Source organism: Lissotriton vulgaris, chromosome 7 (assembly GCF_964263255.1).
Source record: "Lissotriton vulgaris chromosome 7, aLisVul1.2, whole genome shotgun sequence".
Classification (NCBI taxonomy): domain Eukaryota; kingdom Metazoa; phylum Chordata; class Amphibia; order Caudata; family Salamandridae; genus Lissotriton; species Lissotriton vulgaris.
In genome coordinates this window covers 1723466754-1723484026 of record NC_141695.1, presented here as the reverse complement: position 1 = coordinate 1723484026, position 17273 = coordinate 1723466754, and the positions used below count along the sequence as shown (strand labels likewise).

Below are 17273 nucleotides of genomic sequence, written 5' to 3'. Positions count from 1 at the left end.
GGGCTAAGTGTGCTCTCAAGACAAGGAAGGGACTGACCATGCTGGGAGTGTTGTCATCTGTGTATTCCCAAGACATGGAAAGGGCTGAATCTGCTGGGTCTCAAGCCCTCAATCTAAACATAGGAAGGGCTGACTGTGCTGGGACTGTCCCCAACTGTGCATTCCCAAGACAGACATGGAAAGGGCCAAACACCCTGAGAGTGAGAGCTAAGTGTGTTCCCAAGACATGGAAAGGGCTTGCTGCGCTGAGACTGGAATACTCAGAATATTCCAAGACATGGAAATGGATAGATCTGCCTGGACTGAAGCCCTAAGGGTATCTAAGGGACAGAGCAGCGTCTGGCTGTGCTGGGACTCAGTATGACACCAGTACAGTTAAAAAACTGGCAGCAGAAGGTCTGAAGCCATCTGGATATCCAGAACAGACTAAGGTGATGGAGGAGTGGCAATGATGGGGTCTAAAAACATTTGTATTTCCCTGGGACAGGGCAGGTGAGGTCCAGACCAAACATTCCTGTTTCATGGACTGACAGTTTCGGCTTCGCATCATTGACAGCAAAGGCCTTCAGAGGGAGTTCTTACCTGCTTTATGTAAACCATAGATCCCGACACCTCCTCAATGTGCGTCTTCTTATAGTGTTCAATGAGGTCGGCCAAAGAATCGAACTTCTCTTTCCCTCCTAGTGTGTATTTTCCATTCTAGGGTAAGAAATAAGATAAGATCATCAAGGGAGCAGATTCCAGAATCCTGCCTGAAGGGTTCGAGATTTCTGCCTCTATCCAGTGGGGCAGATACATTGTAAAGGCAAACCTCTTGGGTCCACCTTTGAATGTGACTGATGTAAGACCTAAAGAGATCTGGATCACATTTACTGGGAGGCTCTCCTGCTATGCAACGTGGTGGGAGCTGCAGCGTGGATCAACTTTCCTGCACAAAAGCTATTTTATGTCTTAATTTGACTTAAGTGCAGCGTCACGGAGATCCAACCTTCTGATAACAAATGCCTGGAGGTGTAACTGGGAGAGAACAGTGCACACACCCATAGCAGTCCACATAAAGCCAAAACTAGCACAACCTGTCTTTGAATAAAATCCTAGTGCTAAAATAAACCAGGCCCAAGCTTTGGGAAAGCAAAATATAACATTATATTCCCACATACAATAGCTGCAACATTATGGATTTTACATGACTTATTCTATGCCTGTTTTTATCAGGAAAGAATTAGTTTAAAGGGAAGTACCACAAGTGCAAATCTCATGAAAAAAAATGCGGGCTCACTCAGGCTCCTCAACATTCTTGTGCATGCTTGGCTGGGTGAGTGTATAGCACTTAACATCTTTTTAATGTTTGCACGGTTTTCATGCAGTGCTGTGCAAATATTAGCACAACTGAGTGTAGGAAGGTGGAATCTGACTATGTGGTTACCCCCACTTTTTTCCTGGTGTTTTGCTGGTATTCGACTTAGTTGGGCTGGGACCCTGCTGTTCAGGGCCCCAGACTATCTGCTTTCTCTATAAAATGGACTCCATGTACTTTAGGTACATACCAGATTGGTTTACTTGTGAGCCCCTGTATAGTGTACCATAGGAACCCAGGGCATAGTTGTACCCTAGGCCTACTAGGGGCTGCAGCATGTATTGTGCCACCCCTGGTTTGCCTTCCAAACTGACACCACAGTTCTGTTCACACAGTCTGGGTAAGGTGGTGTAATCACCCCTTACTTAGCCATAGTATACCTATATCTACCTTTATATATAGACACATATAGACCTATAAGCCATTCCTATGGTAGGCCTCGACAATCCTGGAGGCAGAGTGCTTGGTTTTATGTGAGAGGGTGCCCTGGCATGAACTGAGCCCCCCTGCAGCTTTCGGAACCATCTCCTTATAGCTGTTCTACGATATAGCCATACCATATACTCTTAAGTGCATTATAATCCTCGCGGTAAATGCTAACTTTGGTTTGGCTTTGTCAAAACCTGTCGTGTAAGGTGTCAAACACTTTGGAATACTACCCCCCCCCCCCCGGCTAATTCTGGCGGCAGGGTTAGCCTTCCACCCTTCTGGAGGGAAAAGACATGTAGCTTACTGCTTTACCCAGTTCAAGTTAAACAGAGCCTCAGCATCACAAAATGAATGCTGCTGCCCTCCTGTTGCTGGACGGAACTCCGGTAGGGGAGGCCTGGACAATAGGTTTCCTGTCCAGGGAGGTGCTGGGGGTTTTGTGTATTGGGGCAGGGAGGTCTGCATTCAGTGAATGCATCTAGACACTGCCTGGGGCACACAAGGAGCTCCATGCATAGCCCGGTTCAAACCAGTTGCTGGGGCACTCCAGCCCCAGCTCTGGCGCGAAAACTGGACAAATGCAAAAGGGGTGTAACCACCCCCTTCTGAGGTCCACCCATAGGAGGGACCTAATCAGGTAATCCAGCCCTCTTTCTTAGTACAAGTATAGGAGCTGTGTCCCCCGGACTTTAGATTATCCTGGGCGAATATTTGAAAGACATATCTTGGACCTTCGACATTCCATTCTGACTGGAAGTCGGAAGACATCTCCCTTGTGGTCAAGGAGTGACCACCCTGTGCAAACAGGCACCAACAGCAACTGCGCCGGTCTGCAGTTTCAAGGCTCCCGCAGGAATCCGGAGACTCTGCGACTCAAGAACTGGACTTTCAGACTTCTCTGACCCCGACAGACATCCACAGCAAAGCTGAGACCCGTGGCAGACACGAGAGACGTGGGACCGGACATCTTGGACATCCTCCATTTTGCTACCTGCACTCCTGTCCTGAAGCCTCAGTAAGTTGTGCATTGGGGTACGAGAAGCCCCAGCCCCGAGCACCATTTGCACTGAAGCCCATGCCCCCAGACTCCGCGAGTGTCCCCTGGGCCCCGCCTTTGCATTTGAGCTCGACGCGTCTTCCCGGTTCCTTGCCCGTTGGCTAGTGAGCCCCCTGAAGACGCAATCTTGAATTTATTTGCTATCCTGGTTCCTCCAGGCTTGCTCCAGCTTCCCTGAAAAGGAGAAGCACCACAGACCTTGCTGGTCTGCAACAGAGCCAATCTCGACATCCTGCGTGGGTTGCGGTTGCCAAGGCTTGTTGGGTCCAATCCGGGTCCGACACCGCAGTCATCTAGATCCATCATGGCACAGCTCGAATCCAGCGCCTGGTCATCATCGATGCCTCCTGGACCTCGTGGCTGAAGAGACAAACTCATCTTCTTCACCTTCAAGCACCCGACATCGCCTGGTTACTGGCTAGTGACCGAGACTCTGTACCCTCTGCTTTCAGGTTCTTCACATCACCGATCCACCCTTGGCTCCACCGGACATTTCTCCTCTGGTCGCCTGCAGCACTTCTTTGTAGCTCTCCATAGAAAACGACGACAAAACCCGACACGAAAAGACACCTATGCACCCGGCTTCCCTGGGTGAGGTAACACAAGTACTCTGGTGCTCCGGTGGGTCTTGACTCTCGAAGTGTCCTAGTTTAAAAGGGTTCCATCCTAGTCCATCCAGAAGTGTCCTTAAATTGCATATTTGTAACTTCTTCGTTTGCCATTGAAAGTCAATGGTAACCCGCATCTGTGTTTAGACACTGAACGAGTCTCCCGTGGGCCTCCTACTTCCTAACCTTTGGTTGTCTAGTGTAGCCCCAGCGATTCCACAGGCCCCAGGCCTGCTTTCTAACTCTCACGTGGTACTTATACCACTTTCTTAGTATATGGTTTGTGAGGCCCCTAGGGCATAACGTATACTGTGCAACTTATCGTATATTAACTGTGTGACTTGTATTGTATTTTTACCTCTGACCTCATAAAAAATGCAGAGGGGTTGTTTAGATTAAATACATATATATTTGATATATACCTTGTGTGGTGTCCTTTCATTTGGTATTCAAGGGATTATATATGGTAAAACAACTTGATTAACTCGCCTACTGAAGTCTTAGCCTGAAGACTGCTGCTTCATGCTACCACTAGGATAGCTTTCTAGAAGGTTGACTTTACAACCACCATCAATAAGGGTCGATTAGACTGGTGCAAGGTGCCCGCTAGAACTCGTGGACATCATATGCCAGGCTAACTTCTCACACTGAGCCTCTAAATGAAATCTTTGTGTCTCTGATCACCTGTTCTGTTCTCACCCAGGATCACCTCACACTCAAGCGTGGATGTCAAGAGATGCTCGAGTTTTCCAGTAACCTGACTGGGTCTTGGAGAAAGGACAATCGAGACAGGAACAACCTCGGTCTCAACCCTCTAGTCCACTTCCAACTACTGCTGTTAATGGACTATCGCCCATTCCCACCCCAAGAGACGCCGAACCTTCATGGATTACCCCCATAGAGGATTTCCAAAAGACAGAAATTCGGATTAGAAACAGGACTGGGTGGATTCACCAAACTGATTTCATGGAATTTAGGGCCAGATGTACAAAAATTTTAGCACGTGCAAACAGGTTAGAGACATGTTTGCGCATGCTAAAATTGTCAAGGCCATGTACCAATACAATTTTGCGAGTCGCACATAAATTGGGACTCGCAAAAAAGTGTTTACAGACTCGCTATTTGGAAGGGGTGTTCCCTTCCAAATAGTGAGTCTCAAACCCATTTACTGATGTCTTGTGACCGCAATTGCGGTCGCAAAACACTTGCAATTACCACCTACTTCAAGTAGCTGGTAATGCATTCGCATATGGGAAGGGGTCCCCTTTGCAAATGCATGCAAAATTATTTTTCAAGGGCAGGTAGTGGTCCCAGGGACCACTGCCTGCTCTTAAAAAATGAAATGAAAACGTTTCATATTTTTAAAAAATGCATCCCGTTTTCCTTTAAGGAAAACGGGCTGTATTTAAAAAGGAAAATACTGCTTTATTGAAAAGGAGTCCAAGACATGGTGGTCTGCTGAGCCCAGCAGGCCACCATCCCTGAGAGGGCCCCTTATTCCCATTGGGCTTGCAAATTGCGAGAGGCTCATAAATATTAATGAGCCTCGCAATTTACGACCCCATTGGGAATCGCAAACAGTGTTAAACACACTGTTGTACATTTGATTTTGTGCCTCGCAAAATGCGACTCAAAATTTGTCACAAATTGCGAGGTGCAAAATCAAATGGTCGTACATCTGGCCCATAGTTTTTAATGGGGATTTGTTGGCATGCCACCGACCAGAACAATTAAAGACTATAAAGTTGATTATATTCCTGATCAAATATCCAAAGCATGCCACCTCTCAATCTTTGATCTGTGACCTATTACCTCACAGTGGATCTTGATGTGGGTAACTTTTTTCTTGGAGTCCTTCATCTCATCCGTCAGGACCGAAATTACAAAGTCGCCCGGCTTGCTGAGGCTCTCTCGAACCAGGAAGGTCCACGACTCTCCCTTTTGCACCAGAAGTTCCTCTGCTTTTGTGCCAGAGAGGTGCCCATGGTACCACCTGGGAGGTAAAAAAAAAATGTAATATATTGATAAGTACCTTTCAATTGTTTTAGGAACTATATTAGCCTACAAGTGTGCTCAAAATGTTTAAATATGACTTTCTATGTATGTGTGCATATATAAAAAATACAAATATATATTTATAGATATATTCACATACTCAAACACGTGCAAACGCGCTGTTCACGGGTGCGCTTGGTGGATGAGCCCAGCCATTCGTAACTGGGGTCCACTGTGTGCCCGCCACCCTTAAAAATAATTTCTAGAGGTTCTAATGAGGACACAGAAAATGGTGCTGGGCAGGGGATGGTTTATATACACTTCAATCTCCGCACAAAGGGGCAGTGGCTTTATTACTTACAATAATTCCTTACATTGTTATGCTTTCTAAGATGTTAATTAAAGAAGACCCACTGCACCTAGGGGAATCTCATTAACCAGAAGGGTGGAGTACCCAAACTGTTTCTGCAACTAGAAGAAAACAAGTTACTTACCTGTAACTTTAGTTCCCCAGTATTGGTAACTTTCATAGATTCCCATGCTTTGTATCATTCCCCGTCGTCGGAATGGGAGTCTCGGTAACAAAAATACCATTGCTGTTGGTACAAAAGACAAAGGAAAAAGACCTAGGCCTCATTCCCTTTTGTAGCATATCACCCTCTTTGTGTAAAAGAGACCAAACTTTGGCATCAGCCAATCAGAAGTGCCTCACCCCTTAGAACCTTCCTGAAGGAACCTCAGAGCCTCAGATTTTCTTAGCCGTTGTGTACTTAGACACCATATCTGTTGTAGGCTGAGCTTTCCTCGGGGAGGCGGGTGGGCGCATGGGAATCTATGAAAGTTACCAATACTGGGGAACTAAAGTTACAGGTAAGTAACTTGTTTTCTTACCCCAGTATTGGAACTTTCATAGATTCCCATGCTTTGTATCAGAGTAGCAAGCAGTTGGCAAGATAATCACATTTTGCATCATAAATTATAGCAATAAGCAACATGACATAAAATACAAAATGTGAAAGACGAAAGGCGGGAAAGAAAGGAAAGCTCACCATCAGTGGAAGAGGTTCCTCAGGACTGCCTGTCCTACTGCCGCATCATCTTGTTGCAAGGATTCCAAGCAGTAATGCTGGGTAAAGGTGTGAACGCTGCTCCAGGTGGCAGCTCTGCAAATGTCTTTAATCTGCACGCACGCGAAGAGGGCTGTTGAAGAAGCCACGGATCTTGTGGAATGTGCTCGGATCTTTCCAGTTAGAGGTTTTCCTGCAGCCTTGTGACAATGTAGAATGGCACTTGTGATCCATCTCGAAACACCCTGTTTGGATAGCGGAAGGCCCTTACCAGGACCTCCGAAGGCGACAAATAGTTGTGAAGATTTTCGAAAACCTTTAGTACGTTCTAAATAGAATTTCAAGCATCGTTGCACATCCAATGAATGCAATGCTCTTTCTGCTGGCGTAGAAGGTTGAGGGAAGACGCCTTCAGAATGACCGGTTCATTCAAGTGGAAATCCGAGAGGACCTTAGGCATGAACCTAGGATTAGTTCTCATGATCACAGTGTTTATTTTAAATTGAAGGAAAGGTTCTTGGATGGTTAAAGCCTGTAATTCTCCAACACGCCTAGCCGACGTGAGAGCAAGGAGGAGAGCCAATTTCCGCGAAAGATATTTCATGTCAGAACGATGGATTGGTTCAAATGGACCCTTCATGAGTTGAGAAAGGACTAGATTTAAATGCCATGTAGGAGGGGGCGGTCTCACCGGTGGATAGACCCTGGACAAGCCCTTAAGAAATTGCTTGATAATCCTGGAAGACCACAAGGAAGGACCGGATCCTGTCCTTCTGAACCTTGACAAAGCAGCCAAATGGACCTTAATTGATGAATGGGCTAGTCCCGACTTAGCCAAGGACAGCAGATAAGGTAGGATCTGATGAGGCCTGGAATTGAAAGGATCAATGCTTTCTTTCTTACACCAGCAACAAAATCTTTTCCACTTAAGGTGATAAGTCCTGTTCGTTGAAGGGGCCCTTGCCTGGGACAGAACCTCCTTAATCTCTCTTGATAAGGGCAGGTTCATAAACTCTCGCTGCTCAGGAGCCATGCAGTCAGGTGTAACGCCTGTGGATCTGGGTGTTAAATTTGTCCGTCGAACATCGTGAGAAGATCCGGCAGAATCCTCAAAGGAACGGGAGGAGCTATCGACAACAGATGGAGCTCCGTGTACCAGAACTGCCTTGGCCAAGCCGGGGCTATCAGGATCATCCTGCACGGTTCCACCTTGATTTTCCTGATAAGTCGTGGTATCAGAGGATTGGGAGGAAAAGCGTAGACAAATGTCCTCGACCATGCTATCGAAAGCACACTTCCCAGTGAACCTTGATGGTGAAGCCTGCTTGCGTAAGACCGGCATTTTTTGTTGGTCGGAGTGGCAAAGAGATCGATCTCCGGTCTGCCCCACTGGCTGAAGATCTCTTTCAGTGTTCTGCCTTCAGTGATATCCTCTGAAGGATCGCCCATTCCCAGATCTGTTGAGCTTCTTGCGACAAAGGACGAGATCTGTTTCCTCCTTCCTTGTTCACATAGTGCATGGCCGTGGTGTTGTCCGTCCTGATCAGCACTTGCGAACCTTCTAGGCGAGGAAGAAAAGCTTGCAGAGCCAATCTTATCGCCCTTAGTTCTAAAAGGTTGATGTGGATATTTTTCTCCTGGGGCGACCAATGCCCGCTGACATGTAGGTCTTGCATCACTGCTCCCCAACCCTCCAACGACGCGTCCGTTGTTACTACATGTGGGGACGGGTTGCTTACGAAAGTTAGACCTTGGGACAAGTTGTTTTGATCTGTCCACCACAAGGTCGCGTCTTTCATCCTCGGAGTGACCGTCAATATGTCCTCGAATGAACCGTGGACCTGTTGCCACTGATTGTCCAGTTCTTCCTGTAGAAGACGCATTCTGAGTCTGCAATGGGGAATCAGTGGAATGCACGATGAAATCACCCCCAGTAGGGATTTGTATTGGCGTACAGAAAGACACCTTCTTGCCCGTAAGTCCCGAGCCAAGGTCTGTAATTTTTCCCTCCTTTCCAGAGTAGGGAAGGCTCCTGAGAGGTTTGAATCCAAGAGGGCCCCCAGGAAGCGAGCCTTTCTTGACGGGACCAGAGAGGACTTCTCGTTGTTTAGAGTGAGGCCTAGATTTTGGAACAGATTCGTACAAGCTTGAACAGCCTCTAGCGCTGCCTCCCTGAACGGAGCTTTCAGCAACCAGTCGTCCAGGTAGGGGAAGACTTGGAAATGGTTCCTTCGCAGGAAAGCTGCTACTGGCGCCAGCACCTTTGTAAAAATTCTTGGGGCTGAGCGGAGTCCAAAGGGCAAAACCCTGAATTGAAAATGGCTCTTGGCTACTGTGAATCGCAGAAACCTTCTGTGTGCTGGGTGGATCGGAACATGGAAATACGCATCCTCGAGATCGAGCGTGGCCATGAAATCTCCTGGATTGATGAGCTTCAAGATGTCCTGGAGAGAGACCATCCGGAAAGATAGGGAGATGAGATAGGTGTTTAGCTCCCCGAGGTCTAAAATGGGGCCCCATTTTTCTTGCATTTTTCTCACTAGGAAGAACCTGGAATAAAATCCCTGTCCCCTTTGGTTTGAAGGACCCGGCTCTATCGCTTCCTTCAGGAGCATCTGTTGGACTTCGAGCCGCAGGAGACGCTGGTGTTTCAACGGAATGGCTGCCGGGGCTTGGGTGGAGGGACTTGCGTGAATTCCAAAGTATGCCCTTTCCGAATGATGTTGAGCACCCAACGGTCCGATGTTATTTTGGACCAGTTTTGAAGGTATTTGGTGACCCTGCCTCCAACTGATGATTTCTTGAAGGAGGGTCCAGTAGGAAGAGCCAGGAGGCCGCTATTGGCACTTGGACGAGTCCCGTCCTCGTCCAGCCTGTTTTCCCTTGTTGTAAGGCCTGGAGTAGTGTGTCGACTGGCCCTGGCGCTGTTGATAGGGCTGCCGGTATTGCTGGGAACCTGAGCCCGTGGAGGAGTAGCGCTGTTGTGTGAAGGACCCTCTATAGGTACCACCTCTGCCTCTGGCTCCTTTAAAGGGAGACTTGCGGTATTGAAGGGTCCCTAAAGATCTGGCAGTCTCCGTATCCTTCTTTATTTCTTGAAGGGTATCATCGATGACTTTCCCAAACAATGCCTCACCATCAAAAGGCAGATCAAGGACCTTGTTCTGGATCTCAGGCCGGAACCAAGTCGCTTTGAGCCATCCTTGGCGGCGGAGGACTGCCGCCCCAGCTAGGGATCGAAACGATGTGGTTGCAATATCCATTGCACAATCAATGATTTCCATTGAAGTCGGTTCTCCCTCCTGCAGGATCTTCTTTGCCTCAGATGTAGACTCCGGAGGCAGCTGGTCAATGTACGGGGCGATATCGCACCAAAGCTGGCGGTCATATCTCCCCAAGATCGTCAGAGCATTAGCGGCCCGTACTAGTAAACTCGCCATGGAAGAGAACCTCTTCCCCGCATTGTCAAATCTCCGCCCTTCTTTGTCCGGTGGAGCTGTTAGGGGAGCAGAGGGGTTACGGGATTTTCTCTGCGCAGCCTGCGAGATAACGGAATCTGGTCTTGGATGACCCGTCAAGGCTCCGGGACCCCCATCAGGTGCCTTGTATTTCTTGTCCAGACGCGGTGGCACAGGGATCACCGTCGCCAGGTTCTTCATGGCCTTAAGGCCGTCCTTCCACAAATGATCCACAATAGGGATGGACCTTGTCGATTTCCTAAAAGGCTCCTTGAAATCGTATAGAAAACAATCAGTAGAAACCTTAGGCATGGCCAATTTGAATCTGCCCGCCGCTCTCTCCATCAACTGATGAAAACCCCCGATGTCCGCTGGCGGGGAATTCGCCAGATCTGGGACTGGTGAAGCAGGATCCGCAATGATATACTCGTCATATTCAGTATTCGGAACAGAGTCATGATACAACTGCTGGTCCTCATCCGAGGAATCATCATGGACCTCTTGCAGCCCGGAGGAATCTTGTTGGAAGGATGTCTGAGGCGGAGGTGAAACTTGAGCCTGCAAAGATGGTGTCACTGGTGAGGGCGAAAATACTGCCGGTGTAGCTGATGTTGCCGGGACATGAAGTGGCCTATTCACCTTAGATTTATAGTCTTGCAGCATGTTATGCAAATCTTGGAGAAAAGAAGATGGCACCGTCACCATATCCTGGCCCGAATGATGTTGCGACTGGGCCGTTTGATGATAACCACTCTCCTCTTGGACGTATTCACCCTCAGAGTCCGTCTCCTGGCACTTGACCAGAAGTTGGGAGGGACTATTAGCATAACTGTAAGCGTCCTGGTCATCATCCTCTGACTCCCCTTCTTGCAATAGCATAGTTGGTAGAAAGGGGGGACACACTCCTCGGAGAAGTCATCTCCGGCGTGATTTTCGTCACAGAAATGGTAATCCTTTTTTCAGAGGATAATATTGTCGACGGTTCCGTCGTCGACGGCTGTACATGCGCCGACGAGATCGGGGTTGTCGAAGTCGTCGACGAGGAAACTGTGGGCACACCAGCCGTCATCATCGTCAGAGTCGTCGATGCCCTCGTCGACGAGACTGTCGTCGACCTCCTCGTCGACACCACCGTCGACGTCGTCACCATCGTCGTCGTCGGTGACACTGTAACCTTCGTCGTCGGCGGCGAAATCTTCGTCGTCGACGTCATCTTCGTCTTCTCCGTCGACGCTGACATACCAGCCGTCGACGGTACCTTCGTCGACGAAACTCCCGTCAACGCCACAGTCGACAATAACAATCTCGAATCCGACTTTTTCGTCGAAGGAACCTCCGCCGTCGACGTCTTCCAGGAGTTAGAGCTCCTCTCAGAAGATTGAGAAGAAGGTTTTTTGAAGGCTGAGGCAGTCTTCTCACCTTTTGAAGGCGTAACAGGTCTCACTTTCTCCATTTCACTTCTGCGAGGAGATTTGCTGGGACCCTCGCTCTCAGACTCACAGGGGGTCTTTTTAGAGGCCTTAGAAGGTCTTTCCATAGAATGGGAAGGAGAACCCCTACCCCTCTTCACTGACCTTCTTGATGAAGACATCGATGCTGCATCCTCACTGTCACTAGAGACAGTATCCTTTCTGGACTTCAGCTTCTGGAGCCATGTCAAGAGTCTACCCTCACGGTCCCGGAGGGTCTTGGTTGAGAAGGTGCGACAGATCTTGCAGTCAGCAGCCTGGTGGTCAGGATAGAGGCAATAGATGCAGTCCTTGTGCCTATCCTCCACAAAAAGCCTTTTCTTGCCACAGGTGGAACAAGGCTTGAAAAGGGCTTTTTTCTTCTCTCATCCTTGAAGGTAGTCAGTAATCCTGAAGAGAATCTAAAAGATTCTGAAGAAAATATCCAAAGTAATTCCTTAGAAAAGTAGAAGTTGAGCAGAGCTCACAGGAGACTCCCTAAGCACAACGTGCGGTAGAAAATATGAGGCTCTGAGGTTCCTTCAGGAAGGTTCTAAGGGGTGAGGCACTTCTGATTGGCTGATGCCAAAGTTTGGTCTCTTTTACACAAAGAGGGTGATATGCTACAAAAGGGAATGAGGCCTAGGCCTTTTTCCTTGGTCTTTTGTACCTACAGCTATGGTATTTTTGTTACTGAGACGACGACGGGGAATGATACAAAGCATGGAAATCTATGAAAGTTCCAATACTGGGGTAAGCATAGACATTCTATAATCCTTACTGACACTACTTCATTTGTGCCGGTGGTTGCAGGTAGTGTGCAATGCACTTGATTTTTGGGGGACAAGACTTATTTTCATCCAATGTTGGCTCAGAGCAGGAGAAAGAAATACAAAAACGGGAGAAAGAGAGGAAGAAAAGGGAGGAAGAGAAAGATTAGACCAGTGACAACGTAAGTAAGCAGATAAAGAGACAGGAAGTGTAGGGTGGTGGAAGAAAGAAGCATGAGGTGGAATCGAGATTAGGCAGCCTTGGTGTTCAGCAGGGACAGCATTTGGTAGCAAAGGCAGCCGGCTCCTAAGAAAGACTTTGGACCCCTGCACTTACTTTTTTATTTATGTATTTATTAACAAATTAAACACTGGCTAACGAGCAAACTGGCTGTTTTGGACCTGGGGGCAAGTAAACAAAGAAGATGTACTATCCTGGTTTGCCCATGTAGCCGTCCGAGCAGGGAGCGCCATGTGCAGACCTAGGCCATAAAACCCAAAAAAGCAAACTCTGACAAACACAGTAGCTCTGATGTTGGCTGACAGCCATTTGACTTTGTCAATGCTTGTTTTGTTTAGTCATAGTTTTTGCAAAAATATATTGTTAATATTGAGGGAGCGGTAGGCCCTCATCAATCTAAAAAAAAAAAAAAAAAAAAAAAAAACCGAATGGCTTAAAGCAAAAAAACGTTTTTATGGCAGGATGTGCTTCTTGTGGAAGGGCAGAATGCTGCCCCAGTGAAAGTAGCCAGTTGCTGAAATGGGCCAACATTGCCCCATGCTGCAGTGGGCAGAAGAAATATATAAATGATACAACAGACCAATGGATGAAGAGGGCTGGCTGAAATTCCCTATAAGTAAGTTTATTATACATGTAATTTTAGTAAACTCAGTCAGTCTTGGGTAAAAAGACAATGGAGTCTCCTGTATAACCACTTTTGTACTACTGCCGTCCACTTATAAGTCCATTTACTACACAGAAAAAAGGCACAAACAGATAAGAAAATACCCAAAGCTGAGAAGCAAATAGGCAATATATTTTCTGGGTCTATTAGTGAAAAAAGTAATTCTGAGGCAGGTTTGTGGGGTCTGACGGAGGAAGGGGAGAGTAGGCACAAGACCAGGATTGAATTGCTCAGCCAATAATTTTGTTCAGTGTTTATTGAGTAGAAAGTGGTTGTGAGACAGGGCAGTTAGTCCACAGTCTACGGTATTAAAAGAAGTGGTGGTGGCCGTGTCACAAATAACTCTTTCACTCATCATTTATGGGGCAAACTATAACAATAGGGCAATAATCTGGGTTCAGTGGGCCCCTCAAGCTCCAGTACCACTGCACGTGCTGCACCGTTCATAGGCATGCACCTGTGCTTCAAGAATACCTCACCAACTTGAAAAGAAGTGGTCGCAGAGGCCTCTGATCTAGACTGGCTGATTCCCATATGGCTGGATCTGATCGGAGGGTGCATGGTGGGCAAAAAAACAATGGGTTGAAATGCGGCCCAGAGTAGCAGTGGCTGAGTTTAATTCAAGCATTCCACCCATCGCTTGTTTGTTCTCTCCTTCACTTTGTATAGAACTTTTTTCGAGGTTACGTCATTTCCTGTTGGTCAACTTAGACTATAAATTGGGTATAAGGGTCATTCCAGGTCCCATTTTGATTCTATAATACTTAGTTGACTGTAACTCTCGATAGTTACTTGATAAAGGAATCAACTAAAGACTTGGAAAATGTTGAGCCCCTTCAGATGTAATTTATAAAGAGTGTACGCACCATACTTCGCTCAATAATAATTTCTTGTTTATTGCACCTCCATGTTATTTCACCAACTTAAAAGCGAAGTTGACCTATGTCCATTTGTACAAAATATCTTTCTATACTGGAGCGTGTATATATTTTTGATTATTTGATGTATATTCAAATTATCTACATGCATATTTTTCTTGACGTCTGACTTAAAGAGTTTTTGTTCAGGGCATTATAATGAATATTCTCTGTAGTGCAGGTAGAAAAATTATTAAAATTATCTGTTCACCTCTTCTTAAATCTAATTATTTATTTCTGTTTATGAAGTGGTTGCGACTGTTGCAAGACAAATAAGAAAAGAACTAAAAACAATCTTGTAAAGGTCATTCTCCTTGAATTACCAAGCTTGTGGATTTCATTTTCTTATAAAACAAATTGTACTAAAGATTTCCATTATTTTCAATCATTTCGAATGATTTGACAATGGTTTTATACAATTTAAAAAAATATTTTCCGATTGTAATTCGTAGTATTAAATTAATTGGTTCTTTTTTATTAAGTCACATGGATTTCATTTTTATTTCAACTTTCATAATAATTGTACAGAATATCCTTCTTTACAAATCAGGTATACAATTCTTTTAACTCTCAATATTGACTGAATGGCAAATAGGTCACTAATTATTTCAGATGAAAACCTGTTGCTAAAAAAAGAATATTATAAACCGTAAAGCTAACAAATGGAACTATTTCTAAATGTCTAATAATTGTAATTACTTTGACAACCCAAAAATTACTGAAGGTTTCAAAATTTCCAATCCGCAACTCATTGTAAAGTGTGTTGATTGCAGCTCTTACGTAAAGCTCGCAAATATTAATGAACGTGCCCCAACTCTCAAACACATCATCTATGAAACCCCACCGTATTTTTTTAATTTTCATTTGATAAAATGTGTTCATTTCCAAATTAATTCATTAATTTGTTTGCAAGGGGGGCGGCCACGTCACTATGCATGATTTGTAGATCATATTTAGGCTCCTATCTGAAATAATTATGGTGTAGCTTCAAACATAATCTCCTTTACAGAATTGTGTTATTAGCTCTGTCTAAGGCATGTTGCTGACATTTTGCTTCCACTGCTCACATTCCTTCCTTCTGTGGTATGCGCCAACAAAACGTTTATCATTGTAGGTAAAGAGAACAATATTTTTAAATTACTCTCCTTCGAAGAGCTTTAAGTTCAATAAGCAAAATCTGTCATATCTTTTATTACTATCAGTGTAAATCATAGTAGTAGATGTAGGCAAAAGCATATTTCACATCTTGAACAAATACTGAATTAGTCCCAGATAGCATTTCAGAGATTTGTATGATTTTGGAAATATATATTGTTAGACCCGTCTGCTTCTGAGAGTCCCCTCACCACTATGATTTCTTTTGTTCCCCTGTACCTCCCAAAATTTTGTCGCTTTTCTTTGTCTGCCAGGACTTTTTATGTGCTGTTTCATGGGGCTAGATGTTTCTTGACGCCCAGTTGCTCACAAGGTTTTTGGCACCTATTTATCAGGCGCCTGGCGAAACCTGTGGCATTATAGACTGGGATTGGCAACCTCTATGAATGGCCCTAAAATGGTGGCCATCCTTTTCCCTCATGAGAGTAACTCCCTTTGGAGCCTCCATGAGCTCTGGCCTTTCGAGGTTTTGGCGCCCTTTTGTCTGGCGCACATTCCTGACAGGAATTCATTTATTTCCCTCAGGTACACAAAATGGCTGCTCTAGAACCACGGTATGGTGGCTGCTAGGTTCCTGAATACACCTCAAAAGTGCCATGTCATTGACATAGCCAGAGAAGGTTCTAGAACCTTCTGGCACGTGCCAGCACCTCAGGGTACTGGCTATATAAAGTCCAGTCCCTGGCGGCCATTTTAGAGAGAGGAAGAGTAAGAGAAGGGAGATTCCAGACACCAGATTGACACCTGCCCTGTTGACCACTGAGGTGGCTGGTAGCGCAGGCAGTAGAGTAGCAAAGGTCATTGGCGTTGATTCTGACTGGCGTTCCAGTCAACTGCGTGAGCGGTGACCTTGCGCCTACAGCGCCTGCCCAGCGAGTGCCTCATTACCCCCAAGAGACTGTGGCCAATTTCGTGTGCCTCCCCGCTTCCCCCCCCCCCGGTGGTGAATCGCGACAGACTTCGCGTGTCGCGAAGCGAGAGCAAGTTTGCCGCGACTGCAATCGTCTTCTGTGCCCCCTTCGCGACAGGCGCCTCCAGCGAGGACCTCGGACGTCTCCGAGCCCTACCGGCGTAGAGTGCTTCCTGCGCGGACTGATGGTGAGGTGGTGCGCCGGGGCGGGGAAAGGCCGGCCTTCGTTGGGCAGGACTAGTGGCTCTGCCCCTCCCCAGTGAATCGGGATCTGTAGCTGTGGGGGCGGGAACCACCCCCGTATGAGGAAGTCGGATGGAGGTCCGTGGAGCCCCTGAGAACCCTGTCGCTGGCGTGAGAAGTGCTGTGTCCTGACTGAATCGCTTCCCGATTGCAGCCGATGTGAGGTGGGCCCGTTTCTTCAGGTGGGGAGCAGCGTTGTGAAGGAACTGTGAACCGGCATTTATTTGACTGAGCGCGAAGATTGTGTGACCTCTCCGGCAGCCCGTTCGTCAGTCTAAAGACTTTGAACTGGTGCCGCCTGCGTGCTAGCGGTGACAAAGCCTGTAGGCGCGCTTAGACCCCACCGGCAAGCAGAGATCTCATCCCGGTGGCAGCAGAGTGTAAATGAAGTATTCACTGTGTTTCCTTGCCTTTTAGATGCACGCGCATACTCCCCGAATGAACCTTAAAGAGTCCCAAAACTCCTTCTGTGCCCAGAGAGCCCGTATGCATTATCATTGAAACCAACACAAACTGTAAGAGTTATCTTTCCAAACTGAAACGTATTGCAAGTGTAATGCTTCTGAAGTATTTAATTGGTGGCAGCGATACCAGAATGAACATGTGGTTGTTTAGTTAAATGAACCAGTATTTATTCTGCTATGCAAAAGTGATATTTAATCTATTTATTGGCGATATTTATTCCTGCTATTTATTCACTTTATTGGTGATATTTATTCCTGATATTATTTATGTTATTTATTTTAAAACTGAAACCCAGAAATTTGTGACTAAAATAAATGTGTATGTGCTTACCCAACTGAACCCTATCCAAAACAGAGAGTTTTTATATAAAGGAATCGTATTTTTCTACAGCAGTGGTGTGGTGTCCTTCTTTTTGGTGATTGTACAAGGAGTTATTATTGGGTCAGAGCCGGCTTAGCACTAAAGCCTTCACTTGCCTTGTCACTTGAG

At 46.3% G+C, this 17273-nt stretch overlaps 1 protein-coding gene across 7 annotated transcripts in view; it reads right to left on the bottom strand.

The window, feature by feature from the left end:
- LOC147706439 (tyrosine-protein phosphatase non-receptor type 6-like) overlaps positions 1–17273 on the bottom strand; it is a 247846-nt gene that overhangs the window by 75830 nt on the left and 154743 nt on the right. For all 7 annotated transcript variants that reach the window (XM_086932937.1, XM_086932934.1, XM_086932936.1 and 4 more), the window contains 2 exons: positions 5264–5444; positions 583–699 (listed from right to left, as the gene is read on the bottom strand). In XM_086932937.1, the coding sequence (XP_086789063.1) occupies positions 583–699; positions 5264–5444 (298 nt within the window). The remainder of the gene's footprint in view (positions 1–582; positions 700–5263; positions 5445–17273) is intronic.